This window comes from Dipodomys spectabilis, unplaced genomic scaffold, assembly GCF_019054845.1.
Source record: "Dipodomys spectabilis isolate Male_0828 unplaced genomic scaffold, ASM1905484v1 ptg000067l, whole genome shotgun sequence".
Taxonomy (NCBI): domain Eukaryota; kingdom Metazoa; phylum Chordata; class Mammalia; order Rodentia; family Heteromyidae; genus Dipodomys; species Dipodomys spectabilis.
The window spans coordinates 7166468-7185362 of record NW_024870744.1 but is presented as its reverse complement, the minus strand read 5'-3'; the positions used below and the strand labels follow the sequence as shown (position 1 = coordinate 7185362).

General features: G+C 60.4%; 1 protein-coding gene across 3 annotated transcripts in view; it reads right to left on the bottom strand.

Moving 5' to 3' along the window:
* Brd3 (bromodomain containing 3) overlaps nt 1-16390 on the bottom strand; it is a 28394-nt gene extending 12004 nt beyond the window's left edge. Inside the window, exons 1-5 of one of the 3 annotated variants that reach the window (XM_042680931.1) lie at nt 16311-16390; nt 5473-5801; nt 4514-4651; nt 3005-3098; nt 1212-1426 (exon numbers count right to left, since the gene is read on the bottom strand). In XM_042680931.1, coding sequence (XP_042536865.1) covers nt 1212-1426; nt 3005-3098; nt 4514-4651; nt 5473-5685 — 660 coding nt within the window. In that variant the 5' untranslated portion in view covers nt 5686-5801; nt 16311-16390. Of the gene's footprint in view, nt 1-1211; nt 1427-3004; nt 3153-4513; nt 4652-5472; nt 5802-15577; nt 15675-16310 lie in introns of those variants that run through there. The other 2 variants (XM_042680929.1, XM_042680930.1) reach the window with 2 other exon arrangements.
* Nucleotides 16391-18895: the final 2505 nt, after the last annotated feature.

Genomic DNA, 18895 nt, shown 5'->3' with positions numbered 1-18895 from the left:
GGGTTTGAGCTGAGGACTGCGGGGGCTGCTGGAGTGGGCGCAGCTGGACTGTGCGGAAGGCACCAGGCGCTCCAGGGCCCTCCACGGCGGCCCTGGGCAGAGCAGCCCCAGCGGGACTCACATGGCCTCTGCCAACTGGGTGTGCGCTAATGTCAAGTCTATGGGGGTGTGGGTCTCTCCCCAAGCCTGCAAGGGCCCAGAGCACCCGGACGTCACCAGTGAGTCAGGAGCCGAGCTCAGTGAGCACCCTGAGACGCGCTCAGCTGGGGTGGACAGAGACGCTAACAGGAACCACGAGCTCCCAGGCTGGGGGACAGACAGCTGCCCCGGCACCTGCCGTTTACAGCCCCACAGTCACTGCCCCAGCCAAGCTGCTGCCCTCAGGTTGGCAGGGGCACGAGCTGGCTACCACAGACACTTAACAGGCACCCACAGGATGCCAAGCACCAAGCACGAGCTGCAGAGGGCCTGAGGCGGGGAGGGGCGGGGCAGACTCATCCGGCCGGCCGTGGCAGGCGGGACATGCTGTGCACTGTGGGAGGCCGGCTGGACAGGCACCGCCCAGAGTGCAGGCAGTGGAGGCCCGGGGAAGGGAGAGCAACGGAGGTGGCATTTTACCTTGGGAGAGCCATTTAACCCCTGAGCGCCCGCTTCCTCATCTGTAAGAGGGGGGACTACTGCCTGCCCCAGAGGGTTGCTGTGAGGATCAAATTGAAGAAGATAACACGCGTGAGTGCCTGGCATGGGCCCTGCCCGACGCCAGGGACTCGCTAGCCCCGGAACTTACAGGGAGCCCCCACTCTGCGCTGGGCCTGAGTCAGGCCTGGCCAGGACGGGACAGCGCCCTGGGTGCAAAGCTCCCACAAGCAGGAACAGACGTGCAGGCCCTGAACCCACGGGCTGGTGGACGCCGCCTCCGCTCTCCCCACTGCTCACCCATGCCTTCCCCACCCTGGCCAGTGGCCTGCAAAGGCCAAGGCTGCTAGGCCTGCGGATCTAGGAAGAGTTCGGCCTGGCTAGCACCAGCGGTGTGACCCCCAGCCCAAGCCTCAGTCTCCTGTCAGAAAGAACCTTTCTACACAGCCAGCATTCAGAAGAGGGCAAGCTTCCCCACTCCCCGGCCCAATCCTGCCCTGGCCACAGGAGCCCTCGGGGCTTGGACCCCTGAGCCAACCTCGCCACATGGCCTCTGTGGCCTCAGGAACGCTCACCTTGACCACAGGCGGCGTGGGAGGGACCACGGGCACGATGGGTGTTGCGGGAGGAGGTGGTGCAGCGGCCGGGGGGACAGGGACGGACGTGACATTTGCAGTGATGGTCGGTACAGGGGTGGCAGCAATGGCGGGCGTCTGGGAGACGGTGGGGGGCATGTTCTGGAAGGGGGCTGCTGGAGAGACTGCGGACACGGCCGCCACTTGCTGCGTACCTTCAAGACAAAGACAGGGAGCTCAGCCCTGCTCAGTCAGGTCACACCGGATCCAGCTGTGAGGACCGTGACCCCCAGACTGAAGACACCCTGGGCCCTGCTCCTGGAATGTGGGAAATGTCCTCTAGCCAGAGACCCCTCCCTGAGAGAGAAGCCAAGCCAAGGCCCACATTCTGGTGCTGAGGCCAGCTCTGGCATTAAGAAACCTGGGGCATGGGCTGGGAAGGTGGCTCAGTGGTAGAGCGCTTGCCTTGCATGCTCGAGGCCCTGGGTTCGATTCCTCAGCACCACATAAGCAAAAAGAAAAAAGCCGGAAGTGGCACTGTGGCTCAAGTGGTAGTGCGCTAGCCTTGAGCTGAGGGACAGCACCCAGGCCCCAAGTTCAGGCCCCACAACCGGATCCAAAAAAAAAAACAAAACAAAGAAGCCTGGGGCAACCAAGTGCTGATGTGTCACACCTGTAATCCCAGCTGCTGGGGCTGAGATCGGAGGATCACAGTTCAAAGCCAGCATAGGCAGCAAAGTCCATGAGAGTCTTATCTCCAATTACTCATCAATAAAGCCAGAAGTGTGTGAGAGCAAAGGAAGGGGTGACATTGTTCAAAAAGATGTACTCTTGGGCTGGGAATACGGCTTAGTAGCAGAGTGCTTGCTTAGCATGCATGAAGCCCTGGGTTCGATTCCTCATTACGTAAGCAGAAAAAACCAGAAGTGGCGCTGTGGCTCAAGTGGTAAAATGGATCCTTGAGAACAGAGAGGCTCAGGGACAGAGCTCAGGCCCTAAGTTCAAGGCCCAGGACCAGCCAACAACAAAAAAAAAAAACCCTCAAACCAGAAGTGGAGCTGGGTGCCTGGGTGCCGGTAGCTCACACCTGTAATCCTAGCTACTCAGGAGGCTAAGATCTGAGGATCACGGTTCAAAGCCAGCTTGCGGCTGCTGGAAAGTCCGAGAGACTCTTTATCTCCAATAAACCACTCAGAAAACTGGAAGTGGCACTGTAGCTCAAGTGGTAGAGCGCTAGCCTTGAGCTGAAGAACTGAGGGACAGCGCCCAGGCCCAGAGTTCAAGCCCCAGGACCGACAAAAAAAAAAACAACAAAAAACACAGAAGCAGAGCTTTGGCTCAAGTGGTAAAAGTGCTAGCCTTGAGCACAAAAGCTCAAGGAGAGGCCCTGAGCTTTAAGTCCTAGGACTGATGATCAGATCTCAGACTCCACTAGGAACTGGCTGGACAGCGGGGGCAAGGCCTTCCTCACACCCCACGTGCCACATGACAACCAGTTAACCACCTGGCCACACGTACCTCTAGTCTGTGTTCCCAGACCAGGTGGGGATTTCAGGCTCCCAGTACCAGTCTGGTCCTCTCATCATCAGTCACCATGAATATTTCAGGAGGGAAACACAGGACAGGGAACAGATACACACGACAGGGGCCACATCAACACCCACCCGGCCTCAGGTCAACCAAGACCTGGCACCCTCAAGCCCGTCATACCTACCCCGAACACAGCCTAGAGCGGCCAAGGGTCTTGTGCCCACCACTGTGTGCCACAGTGGAGAATGCCCCATGCTGCTCACCTGTACTCTGGGCTCCTGCAGCCGGCTTCCGGCCTTTGCCTTTTGGAGCAGGGGGTAACAATTCCACTTCTTCCTGGGGCATCTGGGCCACTTTCTGCAGAAAGATTTTCTCTAAGGCCTGGGCCATTAGCACTATGTCATCTGTGGGCTGAAGACAGAGAGCCCCAGTCACTTGCTGGGAAGAAAGCTACATACTTGCAAAGGACATGGTGGGGTGTAGCTCAAGAAAACATTTACTGGGCTGGGAAGGTGGCTCAGTGGTAGAGCGCTTGCCTCCCATGCATGAGGCCCTGCATTAGATTCCTCAGCACCACATAAGCAGTAAAAGCCAGGAGTGGTGCTGTGGCTGAAGTGGTAGAGTGCTGAGGGACAGCGCCCAGGCCCAGAGTTCAAGCCCCACAACCAAAAAAAAAATTTTTTTTTACTTAAAATTTGTTAAAAGAGGGGCTGGGAAGGTAGCTCAGTGGTAGAATGCTTGCATGCATGAGGCCCTGGGTTCAATTCCTCAGTACCACATAAGCAAAAAGAAAAAAGCCGGAAGTGGCACTGTGGCTCAAGTGGTAGAGGGCTAGCCTTGAGCTGAAGAGCTGAGGGACAGCGCCCAGGCCCAGAGTTCAGGCCCCAGGACTGGACCCCCTCCCCCAAAAAAAGATTTTGTTAAGAGACTTGGCATGGAAGGATGAGTCCATTTCATTGTGGAAAATCTTGGAACATACAAAATTAAAAAGCAGCCTTTGGCTGGGCAGCGGTGGCTCACACCTATAATCCTGGCTAATCAGGAGGCTGAGATCTGAGGATCATGGTTCAAAGCCAGCCTAGGCAGGAAAGTCAGAAAAAAGTCCATGAGACACTTTTTTTTTTTGGTCAGTTGTGAGGCCTAAACTCTGGGCCTGAGTGCTATCCCTCAGCTCTTCAGCTAGCTGAAGTACCACTTGAGCTACAGTGCCACTTCCAGCTTTTTCGGCTTATGTGGTGCTAAGGAATCGAACCTAGGGCCTCATGCATGCAAGGCAAGCACTCTACCACTGAGCCACCTTCCCAGCCCCCTCCATGGGACTCATCTCCAATGAACCACCAGAAAAGTGAAAGTAGCACTATGGCTCAAGTGGTAGAGGCCTCCCGTTGAGCTGAAGAGCTGAGGGACAGCGCCCAGCCTGAGTTCAAGACCCACAACCGACAAAAAACAAGACACAAAGCAGCCTTCATTCTGTCACTTTCGTTCACTCAAGTCACCACTTTTCAGACAAAATCCCGTTTGAGGTAGGATCACATCTCAAAAACCCACAGGCCGTGTCAGCCTTCTTTACCATCTCATCTAAGCAAGGCCATCTGGGAAAGTGTGGACCACAAGCAGAGGCGGCTGCAAGACCAGGGTGTGTGTAATGTGCTTTGAGCCCCAGAGCTGCTGTGGAATACCCCACCCATGCACCACGGACCAGGCCACCCAGGAAACCAAGTTGCCCAGTTCCCTAATGGTTCCCACAGTGGCCACCAGGGCCACACACTCACCTTGTTATAAATGTAACAATTTGTAAACATGGTGTTGAAGTCCTGCATACATTCACTCGCACTCCAGTAATAATTATTCTCTAGTCTCTTCTTAATTGTCCCCATATCCATCGGGTTTTTTATTATTTTATGATAATCCTAGGAGAGAGTTTTTTTTTTTCAGAGGTATTACTGAGTGATGCAGTATAATTGCTTCCAAGCACAGCAATCAGGCATAGCTAGGTTCTCCAAGTCAGCTGTCACTGAGCCGGGGGCAGGGGGCGGGCACATGGTCTGGGTAGTGCTCAGCTCCACACTCTCTTTTGGTCACAATTCTGGGGCTTGAACTCAGGACCTAAGCATGGTCCCTGGGCTTTCTCACTCAAGGCTAGCTAGCACTCTACCACTTAAGCTACAGCTTTACTTCCAGCTGTTTGGTGGTTAATTGGAGAGAAGCAATTGGAGATGCTTTGTCTGGCATCGACCCTTAATCCTCAGATCTCTGCCTCCTGGGTAGCTAGGATGAGAGGCATGAACCACTGGCGCCTAGCTCAGTTCCAAACACTTGCCAAATTTTTCTCTCACCTCTGACACCGGGCAGACCCTTGAGACTGAGTCCACCATCTTCTAGGGATTTGAAACTCACAAAGAGGGAGGGATCAAACTGGGCCTAGACTCTAGCCACCAAGTGCTAGTCTACTTTCAACTCTTAAGGTTTTCTCTGTCGGGTTCAGATCAAAATTAAGTAGGCATTAGTTTCATACACACACGGCATCTGACTGCCAGTGGGCATGACGGGCAGGCTGATGCACAGCTCCTAGTTCCATGGAATAAAAACTTGGGTGGGCCTCTGCTTCCACCCTTTTTCCCTGCTTCTGGGGGGTATCGGGAGGGGCTACGGCTGTCACCCAACTTCACGGTGGGTGGGCAGCTGCCTTTGCCTAGGCGTGGGGCCCAGAGGGTGGGGGCGTGCAGCTCACGGGCAGGTTCAGCTTGATGGCGTCCACGGGCTGGTAGAAGGGCCAGGCGAACTGGTGCTTCCACAGCGTCTTCACCACCACGTTCTGCATGTACTGCAGCTGGTTGGTCTTGCGGCCTGGCTTGCTGGGGTTGGAGACCTCGGGTGGGGGTGGGTTCACAGGGCCCGGGGCGGCCGGGATCCCCGCAGGGGCAACCGCTGTGGTCGTGGACATCCTCTGGCAGCTCGCTTACTTGCCCTCACGGCAGTGGCTCAGCGAGGCCTTTGCATCTGCAGTGCTCCCTGAGGAGGCTTGGCATCCCATCTCTGGGCCGAACCAAACAGCAGCACCTTTAGGAGATGAAGAGGGCAGAGAGCAACCGTCACGCTGCACCCGCCCCCCCTTCCTGCCTGCCCTGACGAGTGCTAAACCTGTCACAGAGCAGCCCCAACCTCTGCTCGCCTTGGCATGGGGTTGGAAGAGGGCTGGACAGTGGCTGAGCGCAGCAGGCAGGTGTGGCCGGCTTCCAGGCTGGGATGTGGGGTGGGGGACACAGAGCCAGTGGTGGAAGGCGAATGCACAGAGGACTTGGCTGCCCTTGGCTACTGCCCCCCAGGCCCTCACTTGTTGGTGCCAGCTTGCTCCTCCAGGACTTTCCACACTGTTCCTGGTTGTGGCGATGTTTTGTGGAACAATTCAAGTACAGCAAACTACCACAACTGGGGCGGGCCAGGCCAGCAGCAACCCAGAGGTTCGCAGACCTGCATCCGGCACGGGGAGCTGGGGCCTCTTGAGTGGCACACGGCGCCAGGTTCTAAAGTAACCAGGAGAACAAGCTGGGGTTTGTGATGGCGGCTGGCTGTGACATGCCTGGCCTCCAGCCAACCAGGATGGGGAGAGAGGGCCACTGTGACCAACAGGCTGTTGCCTGTGCACTCAGTGAACAAGAGACCCGTGCAGACACCAGACCTCGGCCTGGCTGCCAGGAACACTTATATACACAGCCATGGCAGCCCAGCAAACCCCAGCAAAGCCAGGACCACTGTGAAAGCAGGGACACTATGTGGCAGGAGTACTGTGCATGATAGAGGAGTACTGTGCAACACAGGTACTATACACAAAAGGTACTGTGCAGTGGGAGTACTATGCAACAGGAATGTCGAGCAAGAGGGTGCCGAGCAGCAGGAGTACTAGGCGATCGGGACACTGTGCAATGGGATACTGTGTATCTGAGTACTGTGCAGGCTACCGCTACATTCAAAGCCCTCCCTCTCCTGTGCAGGCAGCTGGGCAGCAGCATGTGCACTGTGATCCCATTTCTGCTCAGAGACCTGGAACTAACTGCACGCTACACACAGGGGCCATCTCGAGGGCAGCCAAGGACTGCACTTCATTGGTGGACGTCATCTGGGCTTTCCTGTGCTTGTATTTACAGTATTTGGGGGGCGCAAGACAGCTTCCAGAGAGGGAGCGGCTGCTACTGGCCACTGTCTCTAGCCACGCGTAAGACTGAAGCGTTTTGTGGGCTGGTTGTTACCGTGTGGGCCCTGTAATCTGAAGGGGTGGGCATATGTGTACCCCAGAAGTTGACCAATGCCCTAAGTCACGGGCTCTTCCAGAACCTCCAGAAAGCTGGATGTTAAAACACTTGTTAGCACCTGGTCTCTGGAGGTTTGCTTCTGCCCAGCTTAGCCCAGCCCAGCGCAGAAAGGGTCTCCAAACCCATACCGCCAAGTCACAGCAGACAAGCACCCTGCCTGCCTGCCCCACCTCAGTAGCACTCGTGCACCGGGGACCCCATGTGGACTGGACTGCAGCTCCCCAAGTGCCTAAAGTCTGCTTCTCCCCCTCCACCCAGAGTGCAGGGCCCCCCGGGCAGCCAATAGCCATGGGGCCGCCGCCTCCTCTCCAGGCCAAAGGCCACATGGACACCAGGCGGCTGTCATTCATGGGACCTCTTTCCAGTCCCAGCCCTGCCAGGCCAGCAATCCTGCCCAGCAGTACCTTCCCCGGCCACCCCATCTCACAGGAACCCCAGGACAGCACAGCCCTGGACAGCGGCCCAGGTCCTGTTAACGTGCCCCATCAAATCTCTTCTAGGCCCCAAATCCTCCAGGGCTCCTCCTGACTCTACACTGCACACAGCCCCTAGAGGGCCTGGGCCCCACCCTTCTTCAGGAGTTAGTGGATGGCTGACTTCCCCCCTGCCCAGGCCTCTTGGAACCTTCTAGAACTCCCCACGGGGACTCTGAGCAATCCTAGGCTAGAGTGGATGGTGAGCTCAGCCCAAAGCCTGCCCCTCGGCTTCCCACGGGCCATGCCACACAGCCCACTGTGACCAGGAGGGGAGGCCCTCCTGCGTGTGTCCCTCTGCCCTCCAGCACAGCGAGCTTGCAAGGATCCAGGGACTCAGGGCTGAAACTGGTCAGAGGTGAGGACACTGGAGACAGTCTAAGGCTGTAGACCAAGGTGACCACGACCCTCCCCCACCCCGTAGAGGTCCCTTGCACCCCAGAACCACGACCCTCCCCAGTAGAGGCCCCTTACACCCAGAACCTCCACCTTGGAAGGCGCGGGCAGAGACCAGAGGTGGGGTGAGCGCTCAGGAGGCCCCTTCTCTGGTGGGAGAGCCGAGCTGCCCAGGGCCAGCGGGGAGGGCAGCAGAGAGAAGGAAGAGCTGAGGCAATCATCTGCACAGCACCTCAGAGTGGAAGTCTGGGGAGCAGACGCCCCCACCAAAAGCCTGGCCTGACCTTGAGCCACAAGGCACCATAACCTGCCACCGACCAGAACAGCACAGAACAAACCAGGCAATGTGGGCACAAGATAGACAAGTCTTGGTGCCTTCCCCAGGGAAGCTAAAACAGATCACAGCACAAGACAAGGGTTTGCAGTGGAACCCTAACTCCACCCCTACAGTAGCCTCAGGTGACGGGAGGGGGGGGGGGGGGGAGGGGGGGGGGTGACAGGGCACACAGGACATTCACTCCTTGCCAGCATGGTGCTTTCCTGGCAGGTGTGACCCTCCTGGTCTCCCCTACATGGAGAAAAACACCAGGTGGGGCTGGGAAGGTGGCTCAGTGGCAGAGTGCTTGTCTCACATGCCTGAGCCCTGGGTTCCATTCCTTAGCACCACATAAGCAGAAAAAGCTGGAAGTGGCGCTGTGGCTCAAGTGGTAGAGCGCTAGCCTTGAGCTGAAGAGCTGAGGGACAGCGCCCAGACCCAGAGTTCAGGCCCCACGACTGACAAAAAAAAGAAAAAAGGAAAAAAGAAAGAAAAAGAAAAAGACCATGCCCCGTGCAAGCCCCTCTCCTCGCCGGCATGCATGTGAGCCAGCCGGCTTGGACCCTCCCCAGTGCCCTTACCTCTGGCCATGCTGGGAGAGTGGGAAGACAGGGATGGGGCAGAGCTCAGGCCGAGAGCCTCATGTCTCCCCAGTCCAGGCTCCTTGAACAGGGAACCGTAGAGTGAGAGGACCCCAGTAAGGTAATGAAGAGGACACAAGGGCAGCCTGGGAAAGAGCCAGCTGCAAGGTCCCTTCCAGAACCCTGGGGGAGGGGGGCACTCAGACCAGCTATCAATCATCAACACTCAGGCCAAAGCAGAAAGCCTGGTATTCCTCAAGAGAAGATTCCCCTATGCCAGGCGCCAGTGGCTCATGCTGTCACCTACTCAGAAGGCTGAGATCTGAGGATTGCAGTTCAAGGCTAGCCTGGGCAGGAAAGTCCACGAGACTCTTATCTCTAGTGAACCACCAGAAAATCAGAAGTGGTGCTGTGGCTCCAGTGGTAGAGCGCTTGCCTTGAGCTGAAGAGTTGAGGGACAGTGCCCAGAGCCAGAGTTCAAGCCCCACGACTGACCCCCCCCAGAGAGAGAGAGAGAGAGAGAGAGAGAGAGAGAGAGAGAGAGGTCCCGCCACAGACCTCCACCCGCGGGTCTGAAGTAGCATCTCAAACTGGCTCGTCTTCAGGGACAAGCAGGCAGAGTGAGGACGGCCTTCTGTGTGCTGCAAAGAACTGGGAAAACACATCTCGCCTTCCAAGGTGCGGGGCAGTGGCCCTGAGGCCACCGGGCAGGGGCAGGGGCAGGGGCAGGAGCCAGAGCCCTGAGGCCACCTCACTGAGGTCTCTGCACCCCTGGAAGGGGGTGTGTGGCCAGGACGGCCCCATTTGGTAGCCCTGGAAAGAGGCCTGCGGGCAGCGAGGGGTGGGCTGGGGGGAGGGGCAAGGGCCTCTGGCTGTTTGCTGGAAATGCTCACTGAACACATGGAGAGTGCTGACATCACCTTTTGCTCTGGGGATAGCTGTGCTGCAGGAAAGACCTTCACAAGTCCTGTGTTTCGGGTTCATAGTGCGCGTTCTAGGAACCGAGCACGTCTGGAGTTTGTGGACATGGAGTGGAGGGGCAGAAGACGAGTATGTGGGTCAGACACAGGAGAGGGAAGCTGCCCTCGGAGGCCGGCACCTGCGCTCCACACTGCACTCTGCCACATGTCTCCACCTGAAATCCTCCTCACCTCCAGACCTGTGACACAAGACCAGATGCTGGACCCTGGTGGAGTGGCCAGGACAGAGAGGGAGCAGCAGGGCGCCAGAGACCCCATCCTTTTCAAGTCCAAGCACAAGACACACATCTGCAGGTCATCAAGTCCCTCCTGCCCCAGGGGTGCACGGTGGGGAGGGTCTGCTCCCTTGTCTGGAGCAGACATGGTTGCTGGTGGGGCTGAAAAGTTTCCTAACTCCAGGTGGCCCTCGAGCAGGACACCCTCCGATCCACCAGCTCACCCAACCTCGCCCTCAGCAAACCAGGGCGAGAAGCCGAGTGCCTTGGGGACAGGCCTGGGGGCCACACGTGGATTGGCACTTGGTTGAGCCCTAGATAAGTACAGCAGAGCAAGAATGGAGCCCATGTCATGGCTGGGGTGGAAACGGAGGCCCATAGTGCCCGGGTCTTCTACTCGGCAGCTGGCCTCCCAGCACATGCGAGTGAAACTCGGTGAAGGGGCAGCGGCCTTCAAGAGGGTATGAAACTACCCGGAAACTCAGGCGCACCACAAGCCTGGACACAAGTGAAAGCCCAGGTCAGACGGTGTGGGAGACCCCGGAGCTGCACGGAGGGCGATGGGGAGGGGGGTGGCAGACTCATGCCCCAACACTGGGTGCAGTGACACGCCCCCAGCCAGTCACACCCCATCCTCACACCAGTTCTGGAGGGGCAACCCCGCGACAAACCACACTGGACAGAGGGCCTGTCCCTGCCAAAACTCCCACCTTGCAGCGTGGCCTTGGACAGGCCATCTCCACAAGCTCCAGGGCTCAGCTTGCCCCACATCCCCCACAAAGCCTGTTGGAGCCCTGGGTAGCCGCAACCCAACGGCTGGTACTGAAGCCCAGCACCCAGCTTGGCGAAGAGCCAGCCCCGAAGTCCACTAAGACAGGGAGCCTCTCCACAGAGCAGGCCCTGCGCCAGATCCAGGCTGTGTGGGAATTTCAAGCCTGGTCTCCTGCTTTGGGAAGCATGGTACCTGGGGAGACAAAGCCCCCACTTTCAGCAGAAGCCAAGATGGAGGCCTGTCGGGGAACCCTAACTGCAGGTTGGGGAGGGACAGCAAGGGGCAGGGACATCACAAGGCTTCCTGAGTGTCCATGGAAGGTGGTCCGGGCCCATCTGGGAGCAACAGGACGCACAGCGGACAGCAAGGCAGGCTGGGCACACAGGCAGGGAGACAGGGCTTCACGGGACTCAGGCACCCAAGACAGCCTAGGCCCCAAGCTAGCCTCTTTCTTTTTTTTTGAATGTGGTAATGAGGAATTGAACCCAGGGCCTCCCGCATGCTAGGCAAGCACTCTACTACTAAGCCACATTCCCAATTTTTTTTTTGGGGGGGGAGGTATTTTTTGTCAGTCATGGGGCTTGAACTCCGGGCCTGGGCACTGTCTCTGATCTCTCTCTCTCAAGGCTGGAGCTTTACCACTTTGAGCCACAACGCCACTTCCCTGTCTCTCAATCTGCTCAGATCCACTGCCCCACCAGCCTCAAGACAGCTTTCCAAGAGACAGGCAGGGGCTGGCTCCTTTCGTATCTCAAGGACTGAGTCAGCGGGGGTCTCCACACCCTCCTCTCCTGCTGACAGGTCCTCCTTAGCTGGGGTATCTCCCCCACAGTCCCTGGGTCCCGGGTAGCTACACTGCTACACCCCACCCCTCCGTCTCACTGCCATGCTAGGGCAGGGCGTCACATGCGCTCCCCCTTCTGGGCGGGTAAGGGGCAGCTCAAAGGAGAAGAGGTACAAGACGCAAGAAGAGTGGGAGCCAAGCTTGCGCAGGGCCATCGGCTCCACACCCCACCCTCAGAATTCTCCCAGGGTGCCATAGGCTGCCAGCCTCAGCCCCAGAACCCAGTAGCTAAGAACCCTGGCAGTGGCATTCGGAGCCCAGCCCTCCAGACCCTGGGAACTGGATTCCACTGTCAGAGCAGGCCTTAGTGACAGACAGAGCCACCTGCTTCCTTCTGTGAGACCAGGATGACCAAGGGCTGGGGGGGGGGGGGGGGGGGAAGCGACAGCTCTCTTCAGTCCCCGAGCAGGACAGACAGGCAGCCTGGGTGGGACTCCTGGGCAGGCAATGCCTGGCCTTTGCTGCAGGATGGCCCCCCAGCCAGCACCCCATGCACACTATAGTCAGATCACACCTGCCACCAACAGCTGCCTGGTCCCGCCTGGCAGGGGACCCTTGGCGCTGGCCAGCAAACCCATCCCACACTGGTGCACAGACACTCAGAACAGCTGATTCTGTGGCCTCTGCTCTGCACGGCCTAAGGGTCTCTGCACTTCCCCAGGTTTTCCTCAGGCCTGCTCCTCCCACCCAGCACAACACTGAGGGAGGCCAGTCCTCCCCAGCTCCAACCTCCACAGCAGGACAGTGAAGGATCCCCTGCCCCAGGCCCTGTGAGGGTCTAACCACCAAGGCAAGCAAACAGGAAGAGGGAGCATGTAAAAGACTGAAGATGCTGGTTCCACACCCCTGATTCTTCCAAAGGGGACAGAGCAGGGCGCTGGAGAGCCAGGGCCGGGCCAGCTGTTTCGTTTCGATGGGAAGTTGAGCGTCCACGCTGTGGGAAAGTGTCCTGGCACGGAAACGGGCGGGGGGGGGGGGGTGGATGGTGAGGCTGAGCCACATGTGAGGGGTGTTGAAGAGGGAGAGCCAATATATCCCTGAAAAGAAGCCATGGGGAGGGGGTAGGCAAGCACAGGTACACACTTATGGGAGAGGTCCAGTCGAGCAACCTCACTGGTGACCCTGAGTGACCTAGGGAGCAGCTCTGGGTGGCAAGGCAGACCCAGCATCCTGCTGGGTCACCGCATCACTCTCTTCTTTGGCAAGCTGACAACCCCAGTGAAAACCAAGCTGCTCAGCCTGCTCACCTTCCCATTCGCCACTCCAGACAGGTGTCAGCCAAGATCGAGAGAAGCTGCCACCCTGACCAGCCATCTACCTAAAACTGTCTCACCTAGGCCCTGCCCTCCTCCTCCTCCTGGCCCTGAGAAGCCAGTCCCTACCCACAGAGCAGAAGAGAGGGGGGCTGAGAAAGGCAAGGGTAAGCACAGCCGCGGGTACACGGCAGGGCCAGGAGCCCAGGGTCACTCCTTGCCTTGTCCCGCTGTGCAGAGGTAGATGATGCCACTAGGACAGGCCTCGGGCATGGCCAGAACTGAGAATCTGAGCACAGCAAGGGCAGTGCCTTCCCTAGATCCAACCCTCCACACCTGACCCTGTACAGGGCTGGCCCTGGCAAGAACCTGGTGGACATCCTGGGTCTTTGCTTGGTGGTGCCAGCGGTCAGTGGGCAGCTGGGCACCCCACTCCACCCCTAGACCCAGATCACCGGGCCACACTTCTCCACCCCTTGAGGGCAGCAGCTACTGTGACCACATCTGAGTCAGTACCATGTGCAGAAAAGCACAGCCCCAAGGAAGCTCAGGATGCCCCCCCAGGGCCCTCGACACCTCAGCACAGGGGCACGCAGGGTCCCTACACCCCAGACTCCAGGCTGGACAGTCTCCTTCTCTACAGGCCACTCAGCGTGGCCTGCAGAAATGCCAGGACACTGGTCAGGAAAGCCAACTTCAAACCCAACTTCCACACCCGACCGGGCCACTTGTGCCTGTGACATTGCCCAACGCTTAGCAAAGACTCTGCAGGACCCCAGGCCTGACAGGGAAAAGTGCACCTCCAAGCCAAGGCTCTCGCGGCCACACAGAAGAGGCCCACGAAGAACTGACCCCTCCCGAGATGGCCACAAATGCTAAAACCACGAGGCCCTGGCCACACACACACACACACACACACAGTTGTGTGGGCAAAGGTCCACAGGAACTGGGTCTACACTCACCGGGAGAAACCCTGAGCCACCACCCAAAAGAGTTTGCCACCCCAAGTAGGACTGCCAGGCACCTGAGATGGCTGGGCACCCCAGTGGGTAGCAGTAGCCATGAAAACACAAGGTGGAGGCAGGCAGCCCCTGGCACAAACACCCCGACACCCAGACACTATCTCTTCTGCAGAGCCGTGGGTAGGAGAGACCCAAGTTGTCCGGGACTCACAAGCTCCAAGCTTCTCCCCCTGGGGAGAGTGTTCTCTGCCACTAGTGAACAGTAAGGAAAGGCCTCAGCCAGATTTCAGCTTCTTGGCAAGGCAGCTGGGATCTGCCTGCACCCTGCCAACTGTTTCTGAATAGGTAAGGCCCGACGAGTGGCTGCGGGCAAGTTCTTCCAGCTGCAGCAAGGTGGGGGCCACGAGCTCCCGACATGCCCCCAGCGCGCAGATTCCCCACCCAACAGTGGGACACCTCACTGCTACAGTCTTGTACCAACCATTCCACTTGGTGGCCCTGAGCTACCATCCCCCACCCCAGGCTGTGCCACTGTAAACCAGGAAGTGGACAGGGCGACCCTGCGAGGCCCCGGCCCAGTGGGCTGGCGCTGGCGGATGGGACCCCTGGCAGAGGCAAAGGCAGGCCTGGCCCCTCCCTTCCCACTCGGCCAGCTTTCACTTTCTGGGAAGACCGCCTTTTGGGGTGGGGGGGAGGTGTTTACAAACTCCTCCACGACTCAAAGCTCTTCTCCCAAGCAGGCTACGGCCCCAAGCAAGAAAGGCAATTACTTTACTTTCTTAAAGTAAAACAAAAACCAGACTTGGGCTAACTATCCAAGTTGAGAAAACTTTTAGGATCCTCCTCCCCGGACTTGCAGTGTGGGGCTAGGACTGGATCTCCAAGGCAGCTGGGACGGTTCCCAGCACGGGCACTGGGCCCTGAGGTCCCCAGCAAGGTCAGAAAGAAGAGCTTCCCCACAACCTCCCGTGCCTTATCTCTCCTGGTCAGTAACCACCCGCACACCAGGCACACCAGGCCGGAGCTGGAAGAGGACAAACAAGGACCTTTATTTGCAAATAGAGGCCCCAACTTCGGGCCTTTGCTGGGGCTGTGGAAAGGCAGTCTGAAAGGCTCCCAAAACACGGCCAAGCCTCCGGGAGGTTTCAGGATCTCCCCAGGGGCACCCCCATTGATCCAGAATGAATCTCCATTTTAAAGAGCTCGAGGTCTGCAACGCCACAGGCAAGAAAGAAAACGAAGCGGCTCACCGGGGAAGGGGCGAGGGAAGGGGCGGGCCGCGGTCGGAGTCCGGTGATTCTTCGCTAACGACGTGGGCCCAGCGATGCACCCCCACCCCACCAACTTCTGCAGACAATGACCAAGTTTAAGGTGAGGAGCAAAAACGCCAGCTCCGCACTTGCGAGCGGGGAGGTCACAACTAAAATCCAGGACGGCAGACACGGAACTTACAGTAGACAAGGTGGGTCTCCACGGAGCCCCCGGCCCCGAGGGCGAAGGAGGCGCCCACGGCCTCCACGGCGGCCCTGCCCGCGTCACAGCCACCGGTGGGGACGGGGTCGGGGTGGAGAGCTGGTTCCCCAAGCCCCCAGCTTTATCCACACGCGCCCAGGACCACGTAACCGGACGGTCTGGGCTGCGCATTCCTCCCCGGGCCGCACTGGCACCGCGCAACCGGGCCGGTGCCCACCCCAGAGGGAAGGAGGGAGCCCCCCCTCCCCGCGCCAACTCCACCTCGCCGGGGTTAAGCGCTCTTCGGGTTGATTTCAAAACGGGAACTGGGTCTCCTCCTGGCCTGGCTGCAGTTCTAATCCAGCAGCTCGCCGGGGCGCAAAGTCGGCTCCGGGGCCGTAAGTCCGGAGGCGGCCGCCGCCGCCCCTGCCGGGGGAGCCCGCGCGGCGTGCCCGGGCCCGGCCCTGCCACCCCGCCAGGGCCGCGACGATCCCAGGCGGGCGCGGGGAGAGCGGCGCCGGAGCGCACGGCCGCGGCCCGGGCACGCCGCGCGCACCTCCCCCGCCGCGTCCTCCCGGGCTGTCCCCTTCCGAAGATGGCGGGCAAAGGAAAGGGGGGGAAAAAAATCCCTTCCGTCAGGGAGGGCGTGTGGAGGCCGAGCTGGCGCGGGGCGCGCGGATCGTGCCAAGTCCGGGCTGCGCGCCCCAGCCGAGGCGACGCCCCCGAGCCCCGGCCGAGGCGGCCGGGACGGCGCGGGCGCGGGGCGGAGGGAGACCGAGCCCGCGCCGCCCCCCGCCGCCGCCGCGACCCCGGGCGGCCGCCGCGCTTTGTTGCACCGCGGCCGCGCACAAAGGCGGCGGGCGGGCGAGCGGCGGCGGCCCCAGGCGCCCGGCTCCCCGACCGTGCCGAGGGGCTGCACGGGGGCGCCCGCGGCCGCCGCCCCCCCGGCCCGGCCCGGCCCACCGCCGCCGCCGCCCACCGCCCGCGCGCGCGAAGAAGCGAGAGAAAGGCGTACTTGGCCTCGGCGGCTCCGGCGCCGTCCCCTCCCGGCCCGCGCGGCCGGCTCCTCTTTGGCTCGCCGGCCCCGGCAGCATAATAGACGCGCCGGAGCCGAGCAGGGCTCATGCGCTGCGCCGCGGCGCCTGGCGGGAGTCGTAGTCCGCGCCGGGGCCGCCCAGGGGAGGCCGAGGCGCGCGCGGACTACATGTCCCGGCCCCGCCGGCGCCGCGCCCCGCCCCGCGCGCCCCCGGCCGCCCGCCCCGCCGACCCGGCCGCGAGCGGGCCCGGCCCGGGGGTGGCGCGCGGGGCCGGGGGGGGGGGGAAGGGCGCGGGGGAGGAGGCGGGGCGCACCCCCGCCCCTGCCCCACGGAGAGCCCCCGGCGGCCGCCCCTCGCGCGCGACCCGGCGCTGCGCTCTCCTCCGCGCAGGCGGGACGCGCGTGCCGCGGCTGGCGACTTTCCAGGCGTTTGGGGAGGCGCGGAAAAAAAGGCGGGAGCGCAGGCACGATCCGCACCCGGGGACCCGCGAGTTCGCGGGAGCCGCCCTCGAACCCCGGCCGCACGCGAGCCGGGCGGCGCGCACCTGCCCGCAGTCCGTGTTTGTAAACAAACCGCGCGCCTAATTAGCCGGGCGGGGGCGCGCGCGGGGCGGGCCTGCGGGGCGGAGCCGGGCGGAGCCGGGCCTCGCCCCTCCCTCGCCCGCCGCCCCGGGCGGGCTGGGCGGCGCGAAGCCCGGCTCGGGCGCTCCAAGCACCAGCGCGGGCCAGGCGCGCGGGGCGTCCTTCGCCGGGTCCGGGCCGCCCCGGTGCCCGGTGGGACGGGCCCGGGACACGTCGGGCCCTGACGACCAACACCCCCCTACCCCCGCTGCTGTGCTGGCTTTTGAAAGTGGACCCGGTTTGGGATCTCGTTTGGGGTGAAGACAACTGGGGTGAATCCGTGAAGTCCGTCCGTATCCGGCTTCGTAACGAGTGGGTCCGCGCTGTGTTCGTTAGACCCCGATAAAAACGTCCCAGACCGAGCTAGCCTCGCCTCCGTGCCCGCCGAACCCGCCCCCTGCAAGCCTCGACTTCCCCGGCCCCGGGTGGCGCCGGGGCTCGGCCTCCCGCGGGAAGGTGCCCCGGGGAGCGAGCGCCAGCGCCGGTCACACCGCCCCCTGCTCCCACACACACCCGTCCGGGAGCAGGTGTTTTGAGCCCCGCTGACCGGTGGGGAGACTGAGGCTCAAGGAGGTGAAGGGCCGTCAAGGTTCTGGGTTTTTGCTGGAAAAGCCAAAACTTCTGCAGGCCTTCCTTGCTGCTGCTCCTCCTGAAAAGGCGCTGGCTAGAGAGAGCCTTGATTTTGAGTGTGCAAGACATAGGGCCGGAGACAGTTGGGGCAGCAGAATGTGGACCCGAACAAGGATCCCCCAACTGGAACTCCCACGCACGAGGGTCCTCACGGAGGAGGAGCCGCTAAGAGGCCCCTCCCTGCCCCGTGGTGGTGGGTGTCTCGTCCTGAGCACTGGCCTCGCGGGCAGGCCCGCTCACCCTTCCCAGACCCCATCAAGCCGAGCCTGCCATCACACTCAGGAGGCCGGGATCTGAAGATTGAAGTCAGCCTGAGCAGGAAAGTGCACATGTCTTTATATCTCTGGTTAGCCAACATAAAAGTGGGAGCTGAGGTGTGGCTCAAGTAGTAGAACGCTAGCTATGAATGGGAAAAGCCGAGAGAGAGAGCGAGAGAGAGGGAGAGAGAGAGAGAAAGAGAGAGAGAGAGAAAGAGAGAGAGAGAGTCAGTCCCTGAGTTCAAGCCCTGGTAGCAGACCCTATCACATTCATCCCAAAGTTAAATTGGAAAGCCCATGAGGTGGTCTTAGGGACTGGGCACTGTCCAGGGCTAGGCTGTCCAGGGCTGCCAAGCAGATTACCAAAACCATGTGGGGGGGGGAGGGGGGAGGATGGGAAGGGGAAACAAAGGAGGAGGCTACAATGCTTGATAAGAAATGTACTCATTATCTTGCCCATGTAATTGTAAACCTCTGTACAGAATTTTCACAATTAAAATTTTTAAAAAAGACAAAAAAAAAACTCCATGTCCCAGTGCCATCCCTGAGCCCTCCACTGATGCCACGTACCCCCTCAGGGCATGCTAGTGAAGTTTCTGGAAGGTAAATCTGTAAGTGGGTGTGGAAGAACCTGCGTGTCACAGCTCTGTGCTGCCTGTTTCTAGCGCCAGCGCAGGGGCGCACCCCTCTGTGGTGGCCGTGGGGGGAGGAGGGGTCCTGGGTGCCCCCAGTCCTCCTAGCCTGCCAGTCTTTCCTTCCCACTCTCCAGTTCTGAGAGTTTCACCATCACCCAGGTTGGGCCTCTGGGGGCCCAGCTTGTGGAAGCCACAAGTGAAGACACCTAATCTCTCCAGCCCGGCTTCCTTCTCTGTCAAAGGGATATAAAAATAGGCCCTGACCCTCCAGCTCCCGGAAGCATGGATGGGGCCCTGAGAAGGCATGCCTTGGGCGTGAGCAGCACCTACCTACCCTCCCTTCCCCGCCACCCCCTCCCCCATCACACACTGCCACCTACATTTTCTCCTCCCTGGCTGGTGTGCTGAAGGTCTCCATCAA